At 43.4% G+C, this 26,214-nt stretch overlaps 1 protein-coding gene across 1 annotated transcript; it reads right to left on the reverse strand.

Moving 5' to 3' along the window:
- Positions 1-5,596: 5,596 nt before the first annotated feature.
- LOC124126204 lies at positions 5,597-24,883 on the reverse strand. Its single transcript, XM_046489577.2, has 2 exons — positions 24,153-24,883; positions 5,597-11,587 (listed from the first exon to the last, which is right to left on the reverse strand). Exon 2 carries the CDS (start codon positions 10,940-10,942, stop codon positions 6,728-6,730), a length of 4,215 nt encoding a protein of 1,404 aa, XP_046345533.2. The 5' UTR covers positions 10,943-11,587; positions 24,153-24,883; the 3' UTR covers positions 5,597-6,727.
- Positions 24,884-26,214: the final 1,331 nt, after the last annotated feature.

The following is a 26,214-nucleotide window of genomic DNA, read 5'->3' on the forward strand; positions in this document are numbered from 1 at the left end:
CCATCAATGTCCTAGCACGTCCAGTCCATGTCATAGCATGTTTTGTCAATGTCCTAGCATGTCCAGTCAATGTCCTACCATGTTCTGTCAATGTCCTGTCAACGTCCAAGCATGTTCTATCAATGTCCTAGCATGTTCTGTCAATATCCTTGCATGTTCTGTCAATGTCCTAGCATGTTCCATCAATGTTCTGTCAATTGCCTAGCATGTTCTGTCAATATCCTAGCATGTCCCGTCAATGTTCTAGCATGTTCCGTCAATGTCCTAGCATGTCCCGTCAATGTTCTAGCATGTTCCATCAATGTCCTAGCATGTTCCGTCAATGTCCTAGCATGTTCCCATGTTCCGTCAATGTCCTAGCATGTTCTGTCAATGTCCTAGCATGTTCCGTCAATGTCCTAGAATGTTCTGTCAATGTCCTAGCATGTTCTGTCAATGTCCTACCATGTGCTGTCAATGTCCTAGCATGTTCTGTCAATGTTCTAGCACGTCCCGCCAATGATTGAGCCTGGACCTTCCGCTCTCCAGGCAGACACTCTGCCACTAGACCACGGAGGCGGTCTGTCACGTCAATGTCCTAGCATGTTCCGTCACAGTCCAAGCAAGTCCCGTCAATGTCCAATCATGTTTTGTCAATGTCCTAGCACGTCCCATCAATGTCCAAGCATGTTTTGTCAATGTCCTAGAACGTTTTGTCAATGTCCTAGCATGTTCCGTCAATGTCCTAGCATGTCCGATCAATGTCCAAGCATGTTTTGTCAATGTCCTAGAATGTTTTGTCAATGTCCTAGCATGTCCCGTCAATGTCCTAGCATGTTCCGTCAATGTTATAGCATGCTCTGTCAATGTCTTAGCATGTTCTGTCAATGTCCTAGCATGTTCTGTCAAAGTCCTAGCATGTTCCGTCAATGTCCTAGCATGTTCCGTCAATGTCCTAGCATGTTCTGTCAATATTATAGCATGTTCTGTCAGTGTCCTAGCATGTTCAGTCAATGTCCTAGCATGTTCTGTCAATGTACTAGCATGTTCCGTCAATGTCCTAGCACGTCCAGTCAATGCCATAGCATGTTCCATCAATGTCCTAGCACGTCCAGTCCATGTCATAGCATGTTTTGTCAATGTCCTAGCATGTCCAGTCAATGTCCTACCATGTTCTGTCAATGTCCTGTCAATGTCCAAGCATGTTCTGTCAATGTTCTATCAATGTCCTAGCATGTTCTGTCAATATCCTTGCATGTTCTGTCAATGTCCTAGCATGTTCCATCAATGTTCTGTCAATTGCCTAGCATGTTCTGTCAATATCCTAGCATGTTCCGTCAATGTTCTAGCATGTTCCGTCAATGTCCTAGCATGTCCCATCAATGTTCTAGCATGTTCCATCAATGTCCTAGCATGTTCTGTCAATGTCCTAGCATGTTCCCATGTTCCGTCAATGTCCTAGCATGTTCTGTCAATGTCCTAGCATGTTCCGTCAATGTCCTAGAATGTTCTGTCAATGTCCTAGCATGTTCTGTCAATGTCCTACCATGTGCTGTCAATGTCCTAGCATGTTCTGTCAATGTTCTAGCACGTCCCGCCAATGATTGAGCCTGGACCTTCCGCTCTCCAGGCAGACACTCTGCCACTAGACCACGGAGGCGGTCTGTCCCGTCAATGTCCTCGCATGTTCTGTCAATGTCTTAGCATGTTGTCAATCTACTAGTATCTTCTCTGGTACTAGCGTTGACAATATGTTCGGTCTGTGTAGCGGTTGAATGCTGTGAGGGTTGAGATGTGTTTCCGCACTGGTTTAGTAACATGTTTCAAATTGCAATACAACAGGTCAATAAGATGCACAGACAGAACTTCAAAACCAAAACTAACTTTATTTTCATTACACAAATCATACACAACCTCAGTATTTCAGCAAACTCTGAAACATATGTTTGGAAGATTGTACTAAGACATTTTCAAGAGCAAGTGAGAGAACCCACACCTGGCAAAGATGAGAGACCGGACCACATGCTCTCTCAGACACCTATCTGGTCTACAATGACATGAGTACGGAGTTCTGGCGTCAAAGTAGACACAACTTATGGGTATTTCTGGATAACAGTATAAGGATCCATACCAAAACATCACAATTACAGTAAAACAAAGAAATTGTGTCTTTGTCATCTGTCAACTTCTAAAAAACGCCTATCAAAAAATTCGAGTTTGATAGTGTTTCTAACAAACATTTCACAACAAAAATCCAATCGTCCTAATTTGCTAGAAAGGTGCTAAAACAAAAGCAGAGCCATGACAACCTATTCAGGTTTGTAACCATACTGTGCCTCTTGCTTCCTGTCAATAGCAGTCACAAGTCCCTCTGGTAACATCACTTCATGGTGGGAAATGCTCAATGCTGCACAACTTAAAAACAAAGTCCTATGCTTATGACTTTCATAAAAACAAAGTTAAAAAAGCACTTCCAGGTTGTTGACATCACTTTCAGTTTGCGAAAACACATGTCTAATGCAAGACAACTTTAAAACGGAAACTTCCATGCCTATTACTATGCAAATACGAAAGTTATATGCAGTTCCAGTTGAACATCACTTGGAAAACATATGCACAATGAAGTCCAACCTTAAAAAAGCCCCATAACCCTGAAACTTAAATGGACTTTGGTTTAGTGAACAGAAACAAAACTTGTAACGATCATTGTTAAACAACAAAATATATGGCCCTATAGTGAGTGAGTGAGTGAGTGAGTGAGTGAGTGAGTTTGATTTCACACCGCTTTTAGCAATATTCCAACAATATCATGGCAGGGGACACCAGAAATGGGCTTCATACATTGTACCCATGTCAGGAATCGAACCCGGGTCATTGGCGCGACGAGAGAACGCGTTAACCACTAGGCTACCCGACAGCCCCGTTTGGTTTAATGAGTGAGTGAGTGAGTGAGTGAGTATGGTTTCACACCGCTTTTAGCTATATTCCAGTAATATGACGGCGGGGACACCAGAAATGTGCTTCACACATTGTACCCATGTCAGGAATCGAACCCCGGTCATTGGCGTGACGAGCGAACACTTTAACCACTAGGCTACCCGACAGCCCCGTTTGGTTTAATGACATATGCCCGTTGTTTGAGTATTTCTAGTTGAAAGCATGGTAGCTTGGTCTTACAAACACTTAGGGTTGGTCCACAAAAATACAGGACATTTCAACTGTTTATCCAGCACTTAAGCTTAGTGTGATGTCCCCTGGTGGATATCAACACAAAGTACAAGAGCTGCCTTCCCCAGGAGATATATCAGCGTAATGCTCTTCAGACCATTGTGATGTCATCAGTTACCATGACATCATCATTAAATGACATCACAAATCTCTGTTCCACTGAGGATTTATAGCTGTACTTTGTTTACAGCCAATGGTTATTACTGTTTACAGTGAGTGAGTGAGGTGGGTTTAACGCCCCTTTTAACAGCAGTTACATCGCGGCGTGTCAGCTTAATGTGGGAGGAAAGCCTGAAGTGATGCAGGTCTCAGACATTTACCACTTCAGTGAAGCCCATGAGCACGAGTATGGTGTTGACAAATCTAGAAACATTATCGGAGCGAACCGGGATTCGAAACCCACAATCATAGGTTTCTGGCGTGCCCAAGGGACGCAACTCTGCACAGCGAATCGTGGTGCCTTAGACGACTGGGCCACCCGTGCCCCCTATTACTGTTTACAAACTGATCTGGATGATAAATAGAACATCAACCTCGTATCTTTTGATATCACATATACCACTCAAAACAACTTAACAAAACACCTGACTGTCATGACAGATTAACTATAGTCATTACACCTGACTACTTTAGAATAGTATATATCACCACTCGCCAACAAAAGAGCTTTAAACTTTTATTGACTTGTGTTGATATATTTGATATCAAAACACTCAGGTCAGACTCTAAATATTAGCGGTGTAACAATTTGGCGATACAGTAGTGTATCGCGATACGAGGCCCACAATACAATGCAGCGATTAACAACCCTGTACCGCGATACATGATACATTTCATTACAAGCTATTTTGTTGTCAAAACATGTTAATGATAACAGAAACTAATCAACAACTAGCCTAACAATTCTGTAGTACTTCCTGGTTAGCTATCAATAGCATAACAGCATAACATTCACTGTGCCCTCTAGCCACTATGTTTCTGCAGTACAATATCCCATCTTCTATCTCTGAAACTTCGGAGCCTATGATTCAGGGTTGTGATTCACCTCCAAAAAGAAATACCAGCTTTATGAATTAAACAAGAATCATCAGAAGATGACACTCCTCCCGACCGCCACATATTCGAGAGAGAGAGTGAGTGAGTATGGTTTTACGCAGCTTTTAGCAATATTCCAGCAATATCACGGCTGGGGACACCAGAAATGGGCTTCACACATTGTACCCATGTCGGGAATCGAACCCGGGTCTTCGGCGTGTCGAGCGAACGCTTTAACCACTAGGCTACCCGACCGCCTGCCACATATTCGAAAGCACAAATCATCTGACTGTCACATTAAGTCCAACTTGATGAGAGTATTTCTCTCTAATCTGTCTGTCCGTATACGAGAGTAGTTATTGTGCTATCAAAACAATACCATGGAATTGGGATTCGGAACTCTGTATTTCTATGTCAGGTACACAGCAATATGAACAGTCAAAATCAAAGTTGTTGCCATGGAAACAGATTTTTTTTCGAAACACCCCCAAGTAGCAAAAGGCAAACTGGTCTTTGTGTGTGCAAAGTGTCATGAAAGAATACCTATCAGTTTTAAAGATATGGTCTGGACAAACACACCACTATGAGTCCAAGTCAAACTTGTTGCCATGGAAACAGGAATTTATTTTTTTTCTCTTAAATTCCGAAATAACAAAAAACACCACTTCAGCCCTTTAATACATGTACCAGGTTAGGATGAAAAGTCTTTCACAGTTTTCAAGTTGTGCTCCGGAAACAACACCTACCCCTACCTTTTGAGACTAAGTCCAAATTGTTTCCATGGAAATCAAGAAAAATAAAAATGCAAAAAATCCGCAAATAACAAAAGTCACCACATCAGGATATGTTTGATATATCTGCCAAGTTTGTTGAAAAATATAGAACGGTTTTTGAGTTACGCTCCAGAAACCAAAAACAAGTCGCGCAAAATTATCCGTGAAACAAGCAATCGTGTCCTTGTCCAACTTCTTTCCATAAATAATTTTTTTTTAAATTATAAAAATAGCAGAGGGCACCACTTCAGCATGTGACTGATACATCTTTCAAGTTTCGATCAAAAATACTGAATGGTTTTCGAATTCTGCCCCGGAAACGAACCCCAACCCAAATGGAGTCTATGTCCCAAAATTCTTTCCATAAATTTTTTAAAAAAATAAAGAATCGAAAAATCCCAAAATATCAAAAGGCACCACTTCAGTATGTCACTGATAGATTTGCCAAGTTTCGATCAAATACACTGAATGGTTTTCAAGTTCTGCCCCGGAAAAGGAAATGATTACGGACAGACAGACAGATTGGCTGATCGCTATATCCCTTGCATTATATGTCGGGGGGGGGGGGGGGGGGGGGGGGATAAAAAGTAATGTATCGGAATACGAATCATATCACACCCATAATATCAGGACATGTATTGTATTGCGACCAAACCGTATCGTTACACCTCTCATACACAAGTATTCAAATGACATAACCACTACATGCAATAGGCTCACAAAACATCTGAAGAAAAAGGCACTTCAGTGAAAATGGAAAACATAGTTTCAGAAGAAAAAAATTCAGCGTGACCTTGACCTTGACCTTACACTTAGTAATTGCTTCAAGAGCCAGCACATAAACTAAATATCAAGACCTTTGGTTGAATTCAAAGTTAGAAAACATACCTGTGCCACAGCACTGTAGCTCACCTGTATATGAAGTCAACAGTTTAACAAAACAGCCACTTAACAACAGTTGCTGTAAGCATTGTTATTCACGTATCTTCTTCGAGACCAAACATAGTAACAAATATGAACAAAGTAACGAAATTTCCACTATCTTTCAAAATTTGAAAGAATGTAATGCTCGTTTGTTAGTTAGAAGCAGATCTTGGCTGTAACAAGACATGTTTTCAAAAAAGCAAGAAAATTATCTGACAAAAGAACAGTTTCCTATGAAAAATATTTAAGATTTACTCTAGGTGCAGACCAACACACTGTCTTGTCTAGCAAGTTTGTAGGATGACTTCTCAAGCATAAAACAAATTGTTACTAAAACATATATATCAAGGATTGAACAATGATCAATGAAACCAGATACAAAGTCAGAGAATAAATAAACTACAACACATTCAACTATCTGTGATAAAACAAATACGGAGTAAAACTTTTAACATTGAAAAGAATCAATCAGTAACATAAGGCACTTGTGGTTATTGCATGTTATACAAAGGGCACCTGCTCCATCTGGGAGCAATAGACGTTAACACATACGCAATCCACATACCATCTTTCAACAAACAACATAATGGTAATACTTTTTGTTGGCAAGAAATGGCGAAAAAAACAATAAAACAAGTACATGACAAGAATGTAAACAGTTAAATAATACTAAACAATATCCAACTAAGACATGTCATCATAATAAACTCTTAATAACAAAGTCTCAACAAACTTATTGAGAACTAGCACTTATTTTTTGGGTGTTGTTTTCGGGCATCACTTCACTGTTAAACGTTATCAAACAATGACGTAGAAAACTTGAAGTCCGGATGTTGTTTCTGTGCGTGGACTTTGAGTGTCTTGAGAAAGTTGAAGGGCTTGTTGCAAGCTGGACACCGGAGAATGCTGGCGCCCCAGTGGCTGAACATGTGCGCCGTGGCAGACCGCCGCTCTCCCACCATCTTGAAGCATATTGGGCACTCATGTTTCCGGTCTCGCTTGATGAAGGCGAACCTTCCGTTACCGTCAAAGTGAGTGAACAGGTGCTCCTTGACATTGTGCTGGGTGAGTACCACGGACTGGCAGATGCTGCAGCGATGACCCTCACGCTCGAAGGCCGCGGTGTAGCGTGATGTGGTCTTCATCAGCTCCGAAACTCTCGCAAGGCTGAGGAACTCCCTAAGATGACTCCGCTGAACACCTTGAGTTGCCTCCCTTGTGAAGGCTGGACCAGTGTGTGCCGGTCGTGAGGCAGTACTACTGCCAGAGTGTCTAGAGTACTGCTGGGTAGGCGCCATGTTCTGCATAGGGCGCTGGGGGGGCAAAGCCCCCATGTGAGGTTGGGTGGGCAGAGCCTGAGTGTGAGACTTGTTGGGGGGAGCCTGAGTGCGAGACTTGTTGGGGGGAGCCTGAGTGCGAGACTTGTTGGGGGGAGCCTGAGTGTGAAGCTTAGAAGTAAAGGTGTTAAAAGACGGCAACCTCTGTAGTGGAGTAGAGGTTGACATGTCGCCAAAATCCGACTCTCCGCTGAAAGTCTGAATAAAACCAGAATCATTCAAATCAGGTTCAATGGGCAAGGATCTGTGATTCGCTCCCGCCTTCTTCACCATGCTGACAGCCTGAGAGGTGGACTCTGGCGGTGCCAATTGTGTGTAGGCAGCTCTGGCTGGGGGTCCGGACTGCGACCCGGTGCTCCAGCTCCACTCCGGGGACATGAACAGCCCAGAGTTGCCCTGCAGGGAGCCTTCAGGGCTCCTGTCTGTGCAGTTCGGGTCAGCAGTGTTGTCAGGAGGGTAGCGGTGTGTATTCGGCGTTGAGGTCGGAGGCTGGGATGTCATAGCAGGACCTCTTTGTCCCAGGGTTACTTTAGTATTCTGTTTGACTGGAGACTTTTTTTTGTACGTTCTGATGAACAGGTTGCCTGCGGGTTGTGTTGCTCGTTGTCCAGATATCTTCCCCTCCCTGGGTTTCATGTCAACTGGAATCTTTCTGTTTAAATGGGTGTGACCATGGAAGGTGGTTTTCCCACACTCTTCATTCATGATCTTGTTGACATGCACCAGCATGTGTATCTTGTACTCCTCGACTGTCTGGTAGAGGTTCACCTCGCTGCAGAACGGACACAGAATCTTACTGTGCGGTGCAAAGTGAACCGTGCTGAAGCTCTGCCCCACTGGAGTGCCATGGCGCAAGAGATGGTTCTTGAAGTTTTGCTTCCACACACACTCACCCTGACAGAGTGGGCATCGTAGTCTCTTCCTGTCCGGGTCATGTACCTGCATGTGACTTCTCAGGGCGTGATGGGACGGCAACACCCTTCTACACACACTGCAGGAGTGTCTGCTGGACTGCAGCCCAGGACGTGGCGCTGCCCTGTTGGTGCTGAATGCAGAGTGGCTTCTCCTGGGCTTCCATCCCATCTCCTGATACCCATCTCCTGCCTCTACTGGAGGTCCTGCATCGTCATGTGTCTTCAGATGCTGGACCAGGTCGGACATCGAGGCATACGTATCTCCACAGACATGACACATGCAGTAGTCCTGGGATTCTTCCGTCTCCGCTTCCGGATTCACTCGGGATTCTGGGGAGTCCATTTCTTCAAATACAAGTTGGTCCGTCGTGGACTCGGCAATATCAGAATCTGATCCACTGATGAGGCGAGGTCGGACGTTGGTCATCATGCCCCCATCGTTCCATCTCTCGCCATACCCCTTCCTGCTGCAGTAGGTCCGAGGCATTGCAGTGTTGCCATCCCTGTCAGCATCTGCCGAGGACGAAGCCTCCGGGTTGCTGCCATGTTGTGGATATCTTCCAGGGTGTTGGGTCTGACTGGTCTCCAGAGCAGCTAGATCATCATCAACATGTTTGTTTATCAAATGCTCTCGGAGGTCATTTTCACAAGGGTAGAAAGCAAAGCAGATTGTGCAGTAGAACAGATCATCCTTCTTCTCACAGTAGCCAAGTTTCCTCAAGTGTTCCTTAGCATGAACGATGAAGTGTTGCTTGGTGGTAAATGCTTTCCCACAGATGTAGCACTGGATGTTCAACTTGGTGACCGTTGCCTTCAACTGAGGGCCACAGCTGCTCCTCCGGGAACTCCCACTCTTGAAACCAGAGCGCCCCATCTTCGACCTCAGTTCATCACTCAACACAGTTTCAGGATGGTCTCTTCGATCTGACACCGTTGAACAGCTCCGTTTGGGTGAACCGCGCAACCTCCTATCAGATGTTCTGGTGTCCTGCCTTCCTTCGCCCGATTCTGATTTGTCCCCTTCAACATCCGTGGAACATTTATTCAAGTTCCTATCCGATCTCCGTCTCTTCTGATTCTCAGCAACATCAGCTTCTTGGCTATTTGACTCTGCCTGTACATGTTTCTTTGAGCGTTTGTGGTTGGCCAGAGCAATCCTGGTGACGTATGTAACATCACACAGATCACAGTGGAAGTCCTTGTTTCGCTTCCTCCGCCTCCCTCGGCGATTGCACTGAAGGTCACTGCCAAGACGGTCCTGAAGGTCACTGACCACCACTGTGGGGTTGATGGCAGTGGAATCCAGACCATTCTTCACACATGCCTCTATATCAGACATTCCTGGCTTGTCAGTCTCACAGACACACTCACTTTTCTCATGCAGTTCTGTGTTGGGAGCATCCTCCAAGCCAATGATGAGGTTGTTTGAAAGGCTGGTGTCAAGCATGCTCTCAGAATTAACCTGGCCTGGTGGTTGGTCTGAAGGATTGTCATTTAGATCAGGAAAGAAATTTGACAGATCGTTTAAGGTTGCCATGTCGTCGAAATCCTCCATGCCCTCCATGCTGTGGTCGTGCGTACTGTGAGCCGGGATCTTTAAGTTAATAGTGCTGGCATCGCTGTGTTCTGCATCAGGACGTGAACATCCTGAATATGCTTCCCAGTCTTTGTCTGAAGTTTGCTCCTCTCTGTGAGACTTGTTCATGTACTCTTTTCTTTCAGTTTGTGATGTCTTACCACAAGCTGACATCTCTAACACATTCTTAGTAACAGGTGGAGCACTTACAGTATAGTTGGACATATTTCTCACATTTGTTTCTGAATCCGCCTTCTGTCCTGGGTCCTCTAGAACACGGATCTTGCTTTGTGGATGCAGTGAGGTGTTGTCAGAATCAGACTGACCTTCCTCAAGGTCGTCATCATCATCATCATCATCATCTGGAGCAGCAGCAGCAGCAGTAGCAGCATGATCTCTGTACCGGTCCTCATTGCCCATGGCCTTGGTGGTGACACAGCAACGATAGTTGGAGCAGCTCAGCTTGTGTCCGAGTACAGATCCGGACAGTTCCTGCTTGAGACAGGACCTCTGACCAGGTTCCCCTGGTAAGTGGCAGTGACAAGGGTTATCCTGCAGTACACAGTGCTGACTTGGGGGGAGGGCAAGCTGACCTGGGGGCAGGGCAAGCGTGGAGTCCTGCATGGTGTCCACGTGGAGGACCAGCTGTGGGTTGACGAGTCTGGTTGAGCTGTATCTGGGGAAGGTCAGGCCAGGCTGGGGCGGGAAGGTGGAGCAACAAGATGTGTGATGGTGGCAAGGGCAGGTCTGACACGGAGGTCGGACAGCAGCATGGCGGGGACACCCTGAGCAGCTGTACATATGGCGTGGATTGCACACAGTCACACAGTCCTCAGCCGGGACACAGTGGCAGGGTTCACCTTCCGAAATTTCTCTAGCTCCTCCTACATTGGGCAGCGATGCACACCGTGAAGCTGTCCAATCATATGCCGTCTCCTTGACTGGCTCGATGGTCACTCCAATAGCCAGGTCATCAATGTACATGTTCTCGCCGGACTTGCAGTTGAAATGACGGCCTAGATGTTCCCGCAGTTTGAAGAGGAAGCTGAAGACCTTGTTGCATATTTTACATCTGTAGGTGGTCCTGTTCATCATGCTGTGGCCCCGGCGGTGCTTCCGCAGCTGGTGGTGGTACTTGAACGCCCGCCCACACTCCTGGCACTTCAGACGGGCCATGTCTCGAAGTCTTAGGGGAAGAACTCCGAGACCAACTCTTTCACAAAGTTCAACTCTCAGATCAACTGTCAAATAGATGAACTCTCAGATCAACTGTCAAATGGATCAACTCTCAGATCAACTGTCAAATGGATCAACTCTTGGATAAAGAGTTACATGGACCAACTCTCAGATCAGCTCTCACTGATCAACACACAGTCTAGCTGTTAACTCCTAATCTTGTGTCATCAACTCTTGGTTCAATTCTTACTCTCATGTGAGCCAATGTGTCACATTGGATCAACTCTCAGATCAATTCACATGGCGCAACATAGTGCCACAGGTCAACTCTTAGTATTGGGCGATCAACTCTCTCACTCTCAGGTGATCTAGTGTTTCACATTGGATTGACTCTTGGATCAAGTGTTTCACATTGGATTGACTCTTGGATCAAGTGTTTCACATTGGATTGACCCTTGGATCAAGTGTTTCTCATTGGATTGACTCTTGGATCAAGTGTTTCACATTGGATTGACTCTTGGATCAAGTGTTTCTCATTGGATTGATTCTTGGATCAAGTGTTTCACATTGGATTGACTCTTGGATCAAGTGTTTCACATTGGATTGACTCTTGGATCAACATTCTGTGCCACCACGTCTTCACATCTGAAAGTAACAGAGGTCATGTAATTGATTTTGATCTTGAAAAAATGTGCTATAGACTGTTGAGACAAAAAGAGATTGTCAGACACATTGATACATTGTTGCTTGATGTATTTAAAAAAAGAGATTGTCAGGCACATTAATACATTGTTGCTTGATGTATTTGAAAAAAAGAATGTCAGGCACAATGATACATTGTTGCTTTATGTATTCAAAAAAAGATTGTCAGGCACAATAATACATTTTTGCTTGATGTATTTAAAAAAAGGAGTTTGTGACTTTGCTTGTTGTAAGAGGCGACTAACGGGATCGGGTGGTCAGGCTGACTTGGTTGATGCATGTCAACTTATCCCAATTGCGTGGATCAAAGTGCATGATGTCAGTCACTGGATTGTCTGGTCAAGACTCGATTATTTACATACCGCCGTCATATAGCTGGAATATTGCTGAGTGCGGCGTAAAACAATCAAAACAAAACTAAACTACACTAAACATAATAATTTAGGCTCATAGTTTTAATATATGAAAACAATACCTAGTTTCGCAGCTGTAGCTTAAATATATCTAGTCTCCATGGTAACAACACATCCCTCATTACAGCTTCACACAAGTGAGTGAGTGAGTTTGGTTTTACGCCGCTTTTAGCAATATTCCAGCAATATCACGGCAGGGGGACACCAGAAATTGGCTTCACACATTGTACCCACCTCGGAAATCGAACCCGGGTTTTCATCATGACGAGCGAACAGCTTTACACAACAAACATCTAGTCTGGGATAACATATCACATGTTCAAACTGTTCTGAGATTCGTCAATTTGTTTTAAGAAATTGAACCAAAATGGCAACTCAATGCATTCTGGTATAATATATTCGCAAACTATGTAAATATCTCAAAAAAATTTTTAGCATTTAAAATATTGCAGTTCTCTGTTCATTGCCACAATTTATCAGGCCATAAAAAATCTGTAGCGCTGTTCACCCAGGTTGTGTGTTTATCTGCAAGATTCCCGCTATATCACAGCAGCCTGAAAATAATCAAGTCTGGACCAGACAAGTGGTTGATATTATGAGCAATGGTTAACGCCTTTGGGGAACGATGTTGAGTCACCAAGCCTTGACAAGACCCAGTTCATTCAGACACCTCTTACCACACAAAGCCTGACCATCTAACCCAATCAGACACCTTTCACCACACCACTCTGACCACCAAACCCAATCAGACACCTTTCACGACACCACCCTGACCATCTAACCCAATCAGACACCTTTCATGACACCACCCTGACCTCCAAACCCAGACACCTCTCACCACACCACCCTGACCTCCTAACCCAATCAGACACCTTTCACCACACCACTCTGACCACCAAACCCAATCAGACACCTTTCATGACACCACCCTGACCACCAAACCCAATCAGACACCTTTCACGACACCACCCTGACCACCAAACCCAATCAGACACCTTTCACGACACCACTCTGACCACCAAACCCAATCAGACACCTTTCACGACACCACCCTGACCACCAATCCCAATCAGACACCTTTCACCACACCACTCTGACCACCAAACCCAATCAGACACCTTTCATGACACCACTCTGACCACCAAACCCAATCAGACACCTTTCATGACACCACTCTGACCACCAAACCCAATCAGACACCTTTCACGACACCACCCTGACCACCAAACCCAATCAGACACCTTTCACCACACCACTCTGACCACCAAACCCAATCAGACACCTTTCATGACACCACTCTGACCACCAAACCCAATCAGACACCTTTCATGACACCACTCTGACCACCAAACCCAATCAGACACCTTTCACGACACCACTCTGACCTCCAAACCCAGACACCTTTCATGACACCAACCTGACCACTAAACCCAATCAGACACCTTTCACGACACCACTCTGACCACCAAACCCAATCAGACACCTTTCACGACACCACTCTGACCTCCAAACCCAGACACCTTTCACGACACCAACCTGACCACTAAACCCAATCAGACACCTTTCACGACACCACTCTGACCACCAAACCCAATCAGACACCTTTCACGACACCACTCTGACCACTAAACCCAATCAGACACCTTTCACGACACCACTCTGACCACCAAACCCAATCAGACACCTTTCACGACACCACTCTGACCACCAAACCCAATCAGACACCTTTCATGACACCACCCTGACCACCAAACCCAATCAGACACCTTTCACCACACCACTCTGACCACCAAACCCAATCAGAAACCTTTCAAGACACCACTTTGACCACCAAACCCAATCAGACACCTTTCAAGACACCACTCTGACCACCAAACCCAATCAGACACCTTTCATGACACCACTCTGACCACCAAACCCAATCAGACACCTTTCACCACACCACTCTGACCACCAAACCCAATAAGACACCTTTCATGACCCCACTCTGACCACCAAACCCAATCAGACACCTTTCACCACACCACTCTGACCACCAAACCCAATCAGACACCTTTCATGACACCACTCTGACCACCAAACCCAATCAGACACCTTTCACCACACCACTCTGACCACCAAACCCAATCAGACACCTTTCAAGACACCACTCTGACCACCAAACCCAATCAGACACCTTGCACGACACCACTCTGACCACCAAACCCAATCAGACACCTTTCATGACACCACCCTGACCACCAAACCCAATCAGACACCTTTCATGACACCACCCTGACCACCAAACCCAATCAGACACCTTTCACCACACCACTCTGACCACCAAACCCAATCAGAAACCTTTCAAGACACCACTTTGACCACCAAACCCAATCAGACACCTTTCAAGACACCACTCTGACCACCAAACCCAATCAGACACCTTTCATGACACCACTCTGACCACCAAACCCAATCAGACACCTTTCACCACACCACTCTGACCACCAAACCCAATCAGACACCTTTCAAGACACCACTCTGACCACCAAACCCAATCAGACACCTTGCACGACACCACTCTGACCACCAAACCCAATCAGACACCTTTCATGACACCACCCTGACCACCAAACCCAATCAGACACCTTTCATGACACCACTCTGACCACCAAACCCAATCAGACACCTTTCATGACACCACTCTGACCACCAAACCCAATCAGACACCTTTCACCACACCACTCTGACCACCAAACCCAATCAGACACCTTTCATGACACCACTCTGACCACCAAACCCAATCAGACACCTTTCATGACACCACTCTGACCACCAAACCCAATCAGACACCTTTCATGACACCACTCTGACCACCAAACCCAATCAGACACCTTTCACCACACCACTCTGACCACCAAACCCAATCAGACACCTTTCATGACACCACTCTGACCACCAAACCCAATCAGACACCTTTCACGACACCACCCTGACCACCAAACCCAATCAGACACCTTTCACCACACCACTCTGACCACCAAACCCAATCAGACACCTTTCATGACACCACTCTGACCACCAAACCCAATCAGACACCTTTCACGACACCACTCTGACCACCAAACCCAATCAGACACCTTTCATGACACCACTCTGACCACCAAACCCAATCAGACACCTTTCACCACACCACTCTGACCACCAAACCCAATCAGACACCTTTCACCACACCACTCTGACCACCAAACCCAATCAGACACCTTTCACCACACCACTCTGACCACCAAACCCAATCAGACACCTTTCATGACACCACTCTGACCACCAAACCCAATCAGACACCTTTCATGACACCACCCTGACCACCAAACCCAATCAGACACCTTTCAAGACACCCTCCAGACCACCAAACCCAATCAGACACCTCTTACCACACCACCCTGACCACACAATCCAATCAGACACCTCTTACAACATCAAGTCATACGACCAAACCCAATCAGACACTTCTTACAACACCACTCTGACCACCAAACCCAATCAGACACTTCTTACAAAACCACTCTGACCACCAAACCCAATCAGACACTTCTTACAACACCACTCTGACCACCAAATCCAATCAGACACCTGTCACGACACCAAGTAATACAACCAAACCCAATTAGACACCTGTCACGACACCACCCTGACCACCAAACCCAATCAGACACATCTTACAACACCACTCTGACCACCAAACCCAATTAGATACTTGTCATGACACCAAGTCATACGACCAAACCCAATTAGACACCTCTCAGGACACCACCCAATCGAACCAGACAATTGTTGCTGCGCCTTTTGCCAGCATAAGGGCTTTGTATTGTATACGACCAGCATAGGACTCTGGGAACCCACAAGGATTTAGATTGTACTGCAACTCCAAAGGTGTTCATTTACAAAGTTGTAAGACAGAAATTTAATCTGAATGGGAACTAAGGGTGAAACAATACACCGATATTCCGATGCATCGCGATACTTGACCCACGATACGATAAACGTGGGCCCATTTATCAATACGCCACGATACGGAATGTGAATCTCAAGTACAGTGTTTCCTTGCTATTGTGCTCTTCAATAAACTGCTAACTTGGTGCCGCATGGCTCCCAAAACATACTTACATTTTTAATAACTTCAGGTTTTAAAATGACAATCTCAAAAAACATTATCAGCTGATCACCGCAAGCACATTACACCGGAAATACCAGTCAACAAATCCGAATTGAAGTACGCAATTCAATACCATTATTATACCATCTGGTTATCAAAATGTGTTCATTGTATATCTCGACTTATCTGGATATATTTTATCAATTTTATTCAAAATTTCATTTAAGATTGTTTTCAATAATATAGGTGAAATCATGTGAAGAGATCGGTTGATCGTACAACTCGCCTTTATTTACAGCAACCACGGTCAGATTACCGCTATTGATGCCTTGAAACGAACTTTAGTTGCTAGAGAATGGATACATATATTATAAATGCCATTCTTTGTCTCATTAAGTCATATTTGTGGCAATTTGGCCAATATATGTCAACACAACCTTTTTGCAATCAAAATACATGAAGCGCGGGAAGTCCCTACTGTGACTGGTCAAATTGTTCCATACGTAGAAATATCCTGCATCAGCAATCACCAGTACCAAATTGCTACGCCTGTGGTTCTTATAATTTTTTATATATATATAGTTGTTGTTTTTTTGTTCAACGCCGCACTCCAGCTATATGACGGCGGTCTGTAAATAATCGAGTCTGGACCAGACAATCCAGTGATTAATATCATGAGCATCGATCCACGCAATTGGGATCTATGACATGCGTCAACCAAGTCAGCGAGCCTGACCACCCGATCCCGTTAGTCGCCTTTTACGACAAGGATAGTCACCTTTTACGGCAAGCACGAGTTACTGAAGACCTATTCTACCCCGGAATCTTCATGGGTCAATATATATATATATATATATATATATATATATATATATATATATATATATAGTAAAAGCTGCAAAAAAAGTAACACAATATTGGAATATATTATTCCTGATAAAACAATAATTTCAGATACAATTTCTTCGACCATTTCATCAAAATTCTTTGAAGTTGTATCACTGGTACAGTACATCGATTATTTTCTGGTTTTTGGTTTTTGAATTGTTTTGAAGGAAAGTTAGAGAAAGTTCCACTTTGCAGCTTAACAACTTCAGTAGTCTTGTCATTATAAAATAATTCTGACTGTTCCAAAATCATGAAAGGTCCAATCTTGACATGCTTTAAGTCTTGAAACTTAATAAATGCGGGAGTACTGGAGTACTGTTATCTGTTTTTTTCTTTTATCATTGAGTATCGAGATACGTATCGTATCGTGACCTTCCTGTATCCTTGCAGCCCTAATGGGAACAAAATATTCTAATATGCTGTTGTTTTAGTTGCTGCTTAAACTCTATGAATCTAAAATAAAAATAACCACAACAGCAACTCGATCTTTGGTTTGTTGCCAGATAAGCTTTGTGCATGGGGTGAGTGAGTGAGTTAAAATTTATCGTCGCATCAGCATTATTTCAGCCATATAGCGACGAGGCCGAGTTAATATATTCACAATTCAGTCATTTATGCAAAGTTATATTTAAAAACAATATCCTTCGTGATACCTTTGATCAAACAGCAGATACATGTTCAAGTCTGATGCATACCGGGTCAGTTTGACAATACTGCTTGGTTTTTGTGTTTATGTCAAAAGTCAAGTTAATAGCGAAATCACCAACATCATGCCTGGAAACACACAAACAAAAATTGTTCAGGATGCGGCCGCCCACGAGCATCATGTAGGTCTGTCATTTGTTTGTTTGTTGATTAACGCTGCACTCAGCAATATTCCAGCAATATGCCGGTGGTCTCAATAATCGAGTCTGGACCAGACAAGCAAGTGATTGACATCAAGAGCATCGATCTACACAATTGGGATTCAATGACATGCATCAGCCAATCAGCAAGCCTGACCCCCCGACCCTATTTGTCGCCTCTTAGGACAAGCATAGTCGCCTCTTATGACAAGCATGCTCGCCTCTTACGGCAAGCATGGTTTGTTTTGTTTTTTATATATCCAATATACTTCATGAATAGAAAAAGGACTCAAATACAATTTAAAGCCATTTGTATTTATATACTATTTATAATTATATTCAAAATTTCATTCAATAATTATAATAATGTTGACAATAATTTCGGCGAAATCGTACGCGAAGAGATCGGTGGATCGCACAACTCACTGCTATTTACAGCAACCAGTCAGATTACCATCTGTACCAAAGTGCTATGCTTATGGTTCTTATAATTTTAAGTATATATGGTGGAAACTGCAACTAAAATAACACGATATTGGAATATATTATTCCTGATAAAAAAATAATTTCAGATACAATTTCTTCCGATGACTGCATCAATTTTTTTTGAAGTTGTATCATTGGGTACTTTTTAACTGAATCACCAGTAGATTGGGAGGAAATGTGTGCACAGCTGATTGCTATTTCCGGCTTAGTATACGAGAAAATACACATGGTAATCTTAATCTCTACACAATGCATATACAACAATGCCTTGGAAAGCAGGAAATACATTTTAAATGGTAAATCATCATGTCTAGTGATGTTTCATATCAATTTTCATACTTTTATTGACCAAGTTTGTCATACCTGTTTAGTCACCTGAATTCGCTGAAGGGATACGATGTGTTGTTTCTTTAAAGCGCATACTAATACTCAATAAATCTTTTTTTAACACTATGAATCTTAAACAACTTCTATTCAAGAAGTTTCCATATGATTTGAAGTGCATATGCTTATCGTATTGTTACCTATGTATCGTGACCTATGTACCGTGACCTGTGTATCGTGACCTGTGTGTCGTGACCAGTGTATCGTGACCTATGTATCCTATGTATTGTGACCTATGTACCGTGACCTGTGTATCGTGACCTGTGTGTCGTGACCAGTGTATCATGACCTATGTATCGTGACCTATGTATCGTGACCTGTGTGTATTGAACAGTGTATCGTGACCTATGTATCGTGACCTATGTGTCGTGACCTGTGTATCGTGACCTATGTATCATGACCTATGTATCCTATGTATTGTGACCTATGTATCGTGACCTATGTATCCTATGTATCGTGACCTATGTATCGTGACCTATGTGTCGTGACCTATGTATCGTGACCTGTGTAACGTGACCTATGTATTTTGACCTATGTATCGTGACCTATGTATCGTGACCTGTGTATCGTGACCTGTGTATTGTGACCTATGTATTGCGACTTATGTATCATGACCTATGTGTCCTGACCTGTGTATCATGACCTATGTATCCTATGTATCGTTACCTATGTATCTTGACCTATGTATTGTGACCTGTGTATCGTGACCTGTGTATCCTGACCTATGTATCGTGACCTGTGTATTGTGACCTATGTATCGTGACCTATGTATCGTGACCTGTGTATCGTGACCTGTGTATTGTGACCTATGTATCGTGACCTATGTATTGCGACCTATATATCATGGCCTATGTGTTGTGACCTGTGTATCATGACCTATGTATCATGACCTATGTATCCTATGTAACGTTACCTATGTATCGTGACCTATGTATCGTGACCTGTGTATCGTGACCTATGTATCGTGACCTGTGTATCATGACCTATGTATCATGACCTATGTATCATGACCTTTGTATCCTATTACAATTTATGAAAGGTACTCTTGATGACATAACTTTCATATCGCTAATCATTAATATTTCTTCCCTTCAAAGATAATTCTTAATGTCGATCTTTTTTTGCCAGACCCAGTTATTGAGCTATCAAAACAGTACCATGGAACTGGGATTCAGAACTGTGAGTGAGTGAGTGAGTGAGTGAGTATGGCTTTACGCCACTCTTAGCAATATTCCAGCAATATCACAGTGAGGGACACAAGAAATGGGCTTCACACATTGTACCCATGTCAGGAATTGAACCCAGGTCTTCGGCGTGATGGGCTAACACTTTAACCACTAGGCTACCCAACCTACCCTACTGTTAGAAGAAACACCAACAGAAACAGTCCATAGAAATCAAACGCATGCGCACTGTGTCAACGTGTCAGTCCAATACTGTTGAAACATGAAGAGTTTTTTTTGGTTTGGTTTGTTGTTTTACGCTACACTCAGCAATATTCCAGCTTTATGACGGCAGTCTGTAAATCATCGTGTATAGACCAGACAAGCCAGTGATTAACATCATGAACATTGATCCACGCAATTGGGATCGATGACATGCTTCAACCAAGTCAGCGAGCCTGACTACCCGATCCTGTTTGTCGCCTTTCACGACAAGGATAGTCGCCTATTACAGCAAGCATGGTTTGCTGAAGACTTATTCTAGCCCGTATCTTCACGGGTCGAAACATGAAGTAAACAGGTTACTGGTCTGTTATTACCTCACGTGGTGGTGATAAACTTATGACAGGTACGTGTAAAGATAGGAAAACTATCAGGGAGTACAACAATATCAACTTCTTAATCAGAAGCCACCGGCAAATTATTTCTTTTCAATCTCAGAAAAACATGAGTGGTAATTGGCCACCAGTCTGAGTAGGATTTATGTGTGAGTGATTTTTGGTTTAACTTCGCTCTGAACAGTATTCGAGTTATATCGCGGCGTGTCAGCTTAACATGGGGTTAAGCCCGAAGTCATGCAGGTCTGAGACGTTTACCACTTCGGTGAAACCCACGAGCCCGGCTATGGTGCTGATAAACCTAGAAACATAATCGGGGCAAACCTGGATTTGAACCCACAATCATAGGTTTCTGGCGAGTCCAAGGGACGCAACTCTGCACAGCTAATGCGGCGCCTTAGACAATTGGGCGTCTGTCTGTGAATAGGATTTATGAAGGTGGTGTCCTCAGCCATGATGTAGGGTCATGTCTCGACTCTTGGCACAACCTTCTTACTTAAGGGGTGCCCACCTCATGTCAGCTTACAAAGTTGCTGTGCTTATTAGCTCTCAATGCCTGTCATAAGTGTGTGTCAAGTATTATGGTGCTAACAAACTACTTGAGCACATAGATCGCCATATTTTGTGCAAAGGTTGCTGTGCTGTGATTCCGTAAATTCTGAGACAACCCACTCAAAACACTGGATTCAATCCATGCCACTTCACTCAATATATTTGCGCGTTCAGTTCCAAATTCAATTTAGCACGGTAAAATATCCTGGTATCTACATTGAAGACCCGTGAAGATCCGAGGTAGAATAGGTCTTCAGTAACCCATGCTTGCCGTAAAAGGCGACTATGCTTGTCGTAAAAGGTGACTAACGGGATCGGGTGGTCAGGCTCGCTGACTTGGTTGATGCATGTCATTGGTCCCAATTGCGTGGATCGATGCGCATGATGTCAATCACTGGATTGTCTGGTCCAGACTCGATTTTTTACAGACTGCCATCATATACAGTCAAGTCTCGTTAATCCGACACTCGTTAATCCAACACTCGGCTTTATCCGACACAAATGATGGGAACCGATTGATTCAGTGCTATTTAGTCGCGTTAATCCGACATTCTCGCACTCCGACTCCGACACACCTAATTTGCAACGAATTACCGAAATCACTCATTAATTAGTCTCGTTATTCCGACACAGTGGTCAGCGTACTCCGTGGTCATCTGCCCGCGAGTACACTACCCCGTGTTTTGACACACACTGGCTGCAGAGATTAACTTAACAATTAACAGGAAAAGCTATTCAAACCTGTATGTACAAAGCTATACAAATGTAGTTTACAAATTGAAGCCAGATAAATGTGCATGAAGCCAGTTTAAAATACGAACAGGTATATAAAACATGGTCGACTCACCATGGTCGACTGGTATGTAAACAAGAAAGCATGGATGACTTCATTAATATTCAAAGCCTGGCTACTGATCTTGGATCGGCAAATGCGATTGGAGCGACGCCACGTGGTATTGCTGTTGGACAATGCCCCATCCCATGCTACTGTCGACATAACTAATGTGAAATGTCACTTTTTGCCACCAAACACCACATCGCACATTCAGCCACTAGATGCCGGGATCATAAAGAATTTCAAGCTTTATTATAAGAAACAGCAAATGAATTACACCTTGCAACCACAAGCCCTAGACGTCAAGCGGGCAGGGGACTTTGAGAAATGTGCCTTCAAAATGTTAGAAACAGAAAACACTGACAGACTATTTTAAGTAGATGAAGCAAGTTGTTAAGACAGTAGCACTTGCATTTACACGAGGAAACGTGTGTCGTTCATGTGATATATTCAGTGAGTAATGTCTCTATTGTTATGTATAAATGGGAAAATTATTATTATTTTTGCACCGTCATTAATTATAAATTAAGGAATGAATGAATAAACAACATAACACTATTAATATTTCGTTTTTAACGATTTTATTACAAGGTACACACGGTTATTATCTATCGTGAAGACCTCCGATTTTCGATCACAAATCAATTAATTTCGTTCATCCGACATACTCGTTAATCCGACACAATCATGTGCAACCAACAATGTCTGATTAATGTGACTTGACTGTAGCTGGAATATTGCTGAGTGCGGCGTTAAACAACAAACCAACCAACCAAAAACCAACATTGAAAACACAGTTTGTTTATCTACTAATTAACTATGTTAGGCATTGGTCTTGCAAACACGAGTTTGTAAACAACATTTCCAATTTTTGTCTATTCATATCTAAAACAGTTGTTGTCGTCAGTTAAGTTAACTTGTATGTAGCGATGTGGCAAGCAGTAGATTAATATAGGTCATAATCATAGATTTAAGTCGGATTGATGACATCATGACATCATGAGCATTGATCCATGCAATTGGGATACAATGACAAGCATCAACCAAGTCAGCGAGCCTGACCACCCGATCCCGACAGTCACCTCTTAAGACAAGCATAGTCGCCTTCTACGACAAGCATGGGTTGCTTAAGACCTATTCTACCCCGGACCTTCACGGGTCGATGAATAATTAACAAAATAAGAAAACTGCGTCATCTTATTACATAATGTCGTATCTAACAGAAGCGGTGATGAAATTATTGTTTTTAAAATGAAGGTGTATCCATTGAATTCCCCTAAGTCCCATATTCCAAAAATTATCACAACCAATATATTTGTAAAGTTGATGAGACCAGGAAGCAATAGACGAGTAACGTGTGGCTTTGTGGATGTATGTAAACAGCTCCAGTCACACCTGTGGATGGTTGACTTCATGAGCTACGGTTCGCGCCGTAAGATGACACAGACAGTTCATATAGGAGGCGGGGGAGCCCCCTCCGGCCCAGGAAGACTATAGGGCTGGGACGGGTAACTCGGGTACCCACAGGACTCCCCGGACCCGTGGTTAGTCACGTGATGTATTGTTTATAGACAAAAATTACCTAGAACTCTATGGTTAGACTACAAGTCACTAATGTTCGCATTTCTTTCTGACTATGCACCCATTCCTTCTGATTTTTCATATGGTTGAATAAAGATATAACTTGATTCAATTTCAGTGTATGAATGACCAGACTGTTTAATACATGTATCTAAATACGTTTTGCCAGGGCTATGCTAAAAATGTTCCCAATCAGACATTTTGAGACATCTCCTGAGACCTACAGTGGGAACCCGGGTAGTGTCGGGTAATAGGGGGGTGGGTACCCGGGTAGTATATTTGGACTCGTCCCAGCCCTAGAGACTACACACTATTGCTATTGTCTCGGTAAAATCTTCCGTAAGAGTTCCTTTTGTTCCTCCCACCTGTTTTTTTTAATTATATTCCATACGCACTCAACAGGTTTATAACGAAAAAAAACAGGCGGGGGAAACGAAAGCAACTCTTTCCGTCAGTTGTCTGCGAGTGTCGGTAGTTTGATCAATCATCACTAAACTCCCCATTTAAGCAATGTCATCTGTCACTTTAACGGTAAATCAAGAAACAAGGGTTCAAGGGTCATTAAAAACTCATCCAGTGGCCAAAACAATGAAAGGGTTTCATAATTACCTCGTTTTTCAATGTGTCTGACATTACATTCGCAAAGCAGCGGCCATGTTTTTTTCACTTTCACACCACGTGCGAGATGTGATGTTCACGTGCTATTTTGGACATTGGCACCGCCCAATTCTAGCGAAAGGGCCGCTTCAGTTTGTTTTAATTAGTATCTTACGTTGAAATCTATTTATACTTTTTTTTTCATTCATAATGTGAGTAAAACAGTATGTATTCTTAATATAAATAACATTCAAGTATGTTTGTAAAGTAATATATATTTATTCAGATTAATATTACTCTGACTATGCTATTGGACTTGTGGAATATATATGAACCTCCACAGCCACTCGATCATCGCAGATTTTCCCTTAACGTCTTTCTTCCATCACAAAAATACTGGTCACTCTATCATTATAATGTATTTTCAGAACATTAACCTTTTAACTTCAATCTATTTATTTATTTATTTTCAATCATGAGAAACGCGATGCACCAATGCAAATATTCACACATTCGTACATCAGTTGATAATGTCCCAATTAAAACAAGCAAAACGCTTCTGATATATATCTGATAAAGGGGGAACGTAATTCAATCAACTGAACATATCTTGATTACCAAACGGCCCGTAAAGATCCGGGGTAGAATATAACAGTATCTCGGGGGCAACCCATGCTTGTCGTAAAAGGCGACTAACGGGATCGGGTGGTCAAGCTCGCTGACTTGGTTGATGAACATCATCGTATCCCGATTGCGCGGATCGATGCTGATGATATCAATCACTGGATTGTCTGGTCCAGACTCGAATATTTACAGACCGTCGTCTTATGGCTTGAATATTGATGAGTGCGGCGTTAAACAACATGAAACTGAAACTAATGTCCAGGTCAACAGTTACATATCGGTTCTCCATTCCCACAGTTCTGATAGTCGAGTGCTTTTTTCTTAGGGTGATTGGGAAAGAAGCTGCTTCATTTCAATATCATGTTACTGTTATTTGTGTTTCCTCCATCCTCGATCATCCAGGGTACTATATATCCTATATTAGGTCGGGAGGTGATGAAATAAACTGTTTGATTTCAATATCACGTTGTCGTTTTTTGTGGGCTTTTTGCACCCTCGATTACCCAGTGTACTATATTCACTATTTTAGTTAGGGTGAGAGAAAATGTTTCATTTCCAGAATGTGCGTGTCAGCGTCACTTGTGTTTTGACCGCCTCCGTGGTCTAGTGGTAGAGCGCCCGCCCAGAGAGCGGTAGGTCCAGGGTTCTATTCCCGGCCGCGTCATACAGTGAGCGAGTTTGGTTTTACGCCGCTTTTAGCAATATTCCAGCAATATCACGGCGGGGGTCTTCGGCGTCACGAATGAACGCTTTAACCACTAGGGTACCCGACCGGCCGGCCGCGTCATACAATCAACGTCATACAAAAAGACGTTAAAAGATGGTACTTGTTGATGCCTTGTCTGGCGTTCGGCATTAAGGGGCTAAAACAAGGACTGGTCGGCTCGGAGACAGTATACTGTGTCTGAGTGGGGTATTCATGTTAAACTGCGGTAAGGTATCTCAGTGGGCTAGCACTATAAATCGGCATCAGTCCGGACTAGTACAAGCAGCCACACACACACACACACACGTGCATGCACGTCGCTATATAAGTGTAATAATCTTGGACCGCATTTCACCTCACATCATTTGTGTTTCGTTACAGAATAACTACAATTGATGTGGTTATGTTCGAATCAACCGACTGTCGTGCTCCAGGTGAAGCAGAGATAGGGTATGGGCGGTAGGGCAGACAAGTGGTGAAAGCGTTCGATCGTCACTCCGAAGGCCGGGGTTGATTTCCCACATTGGTACGAAGCCCATTTCTGATGTCCCCCGCCGGGATATTGCTGGAATATTGCTAAAAGTGGCGTAAGTATGGCGAATATTGGCATTCAGCGAACCGTATGTGAGTGAGTGTGTGAGTTGGGTTTTACGCCACTTTTAACAGTATTCCAGTTATATCGCGGCATGTCAGCTTAATGTGGGAGAAAAGCCCGAAGTGATGCAGGCCTCAGACGTTTACCAC

Source organism: Haliotis rufescens, unplaced genomic scaffold, assembly GCF_023055435.1.
Source record: "Haliotis rufescens isolate VD_foot unplaced genomic scaffold, xgHalRufe1.0.p SCAF_41, whole genome shotgun sequence".
NCBI classification, from domain to species: domain Eukaryota; kingdom Metazoa; phylum Mollusca; class Gastropoda; order Lepetellida; family Haliotidae; genus Haliotis; species Haliotis rufescens.

What these genes read in the sequence shown, in the direction of transcription:
- LOC124126204 (XM_046489577.2), bottom strand. Translation starts at nt 10,942, where the DNA reads ATGGCCCGTCTGAAGTGCCAGGAGTGTGGGCGGGCGTTCAAGTACCAC.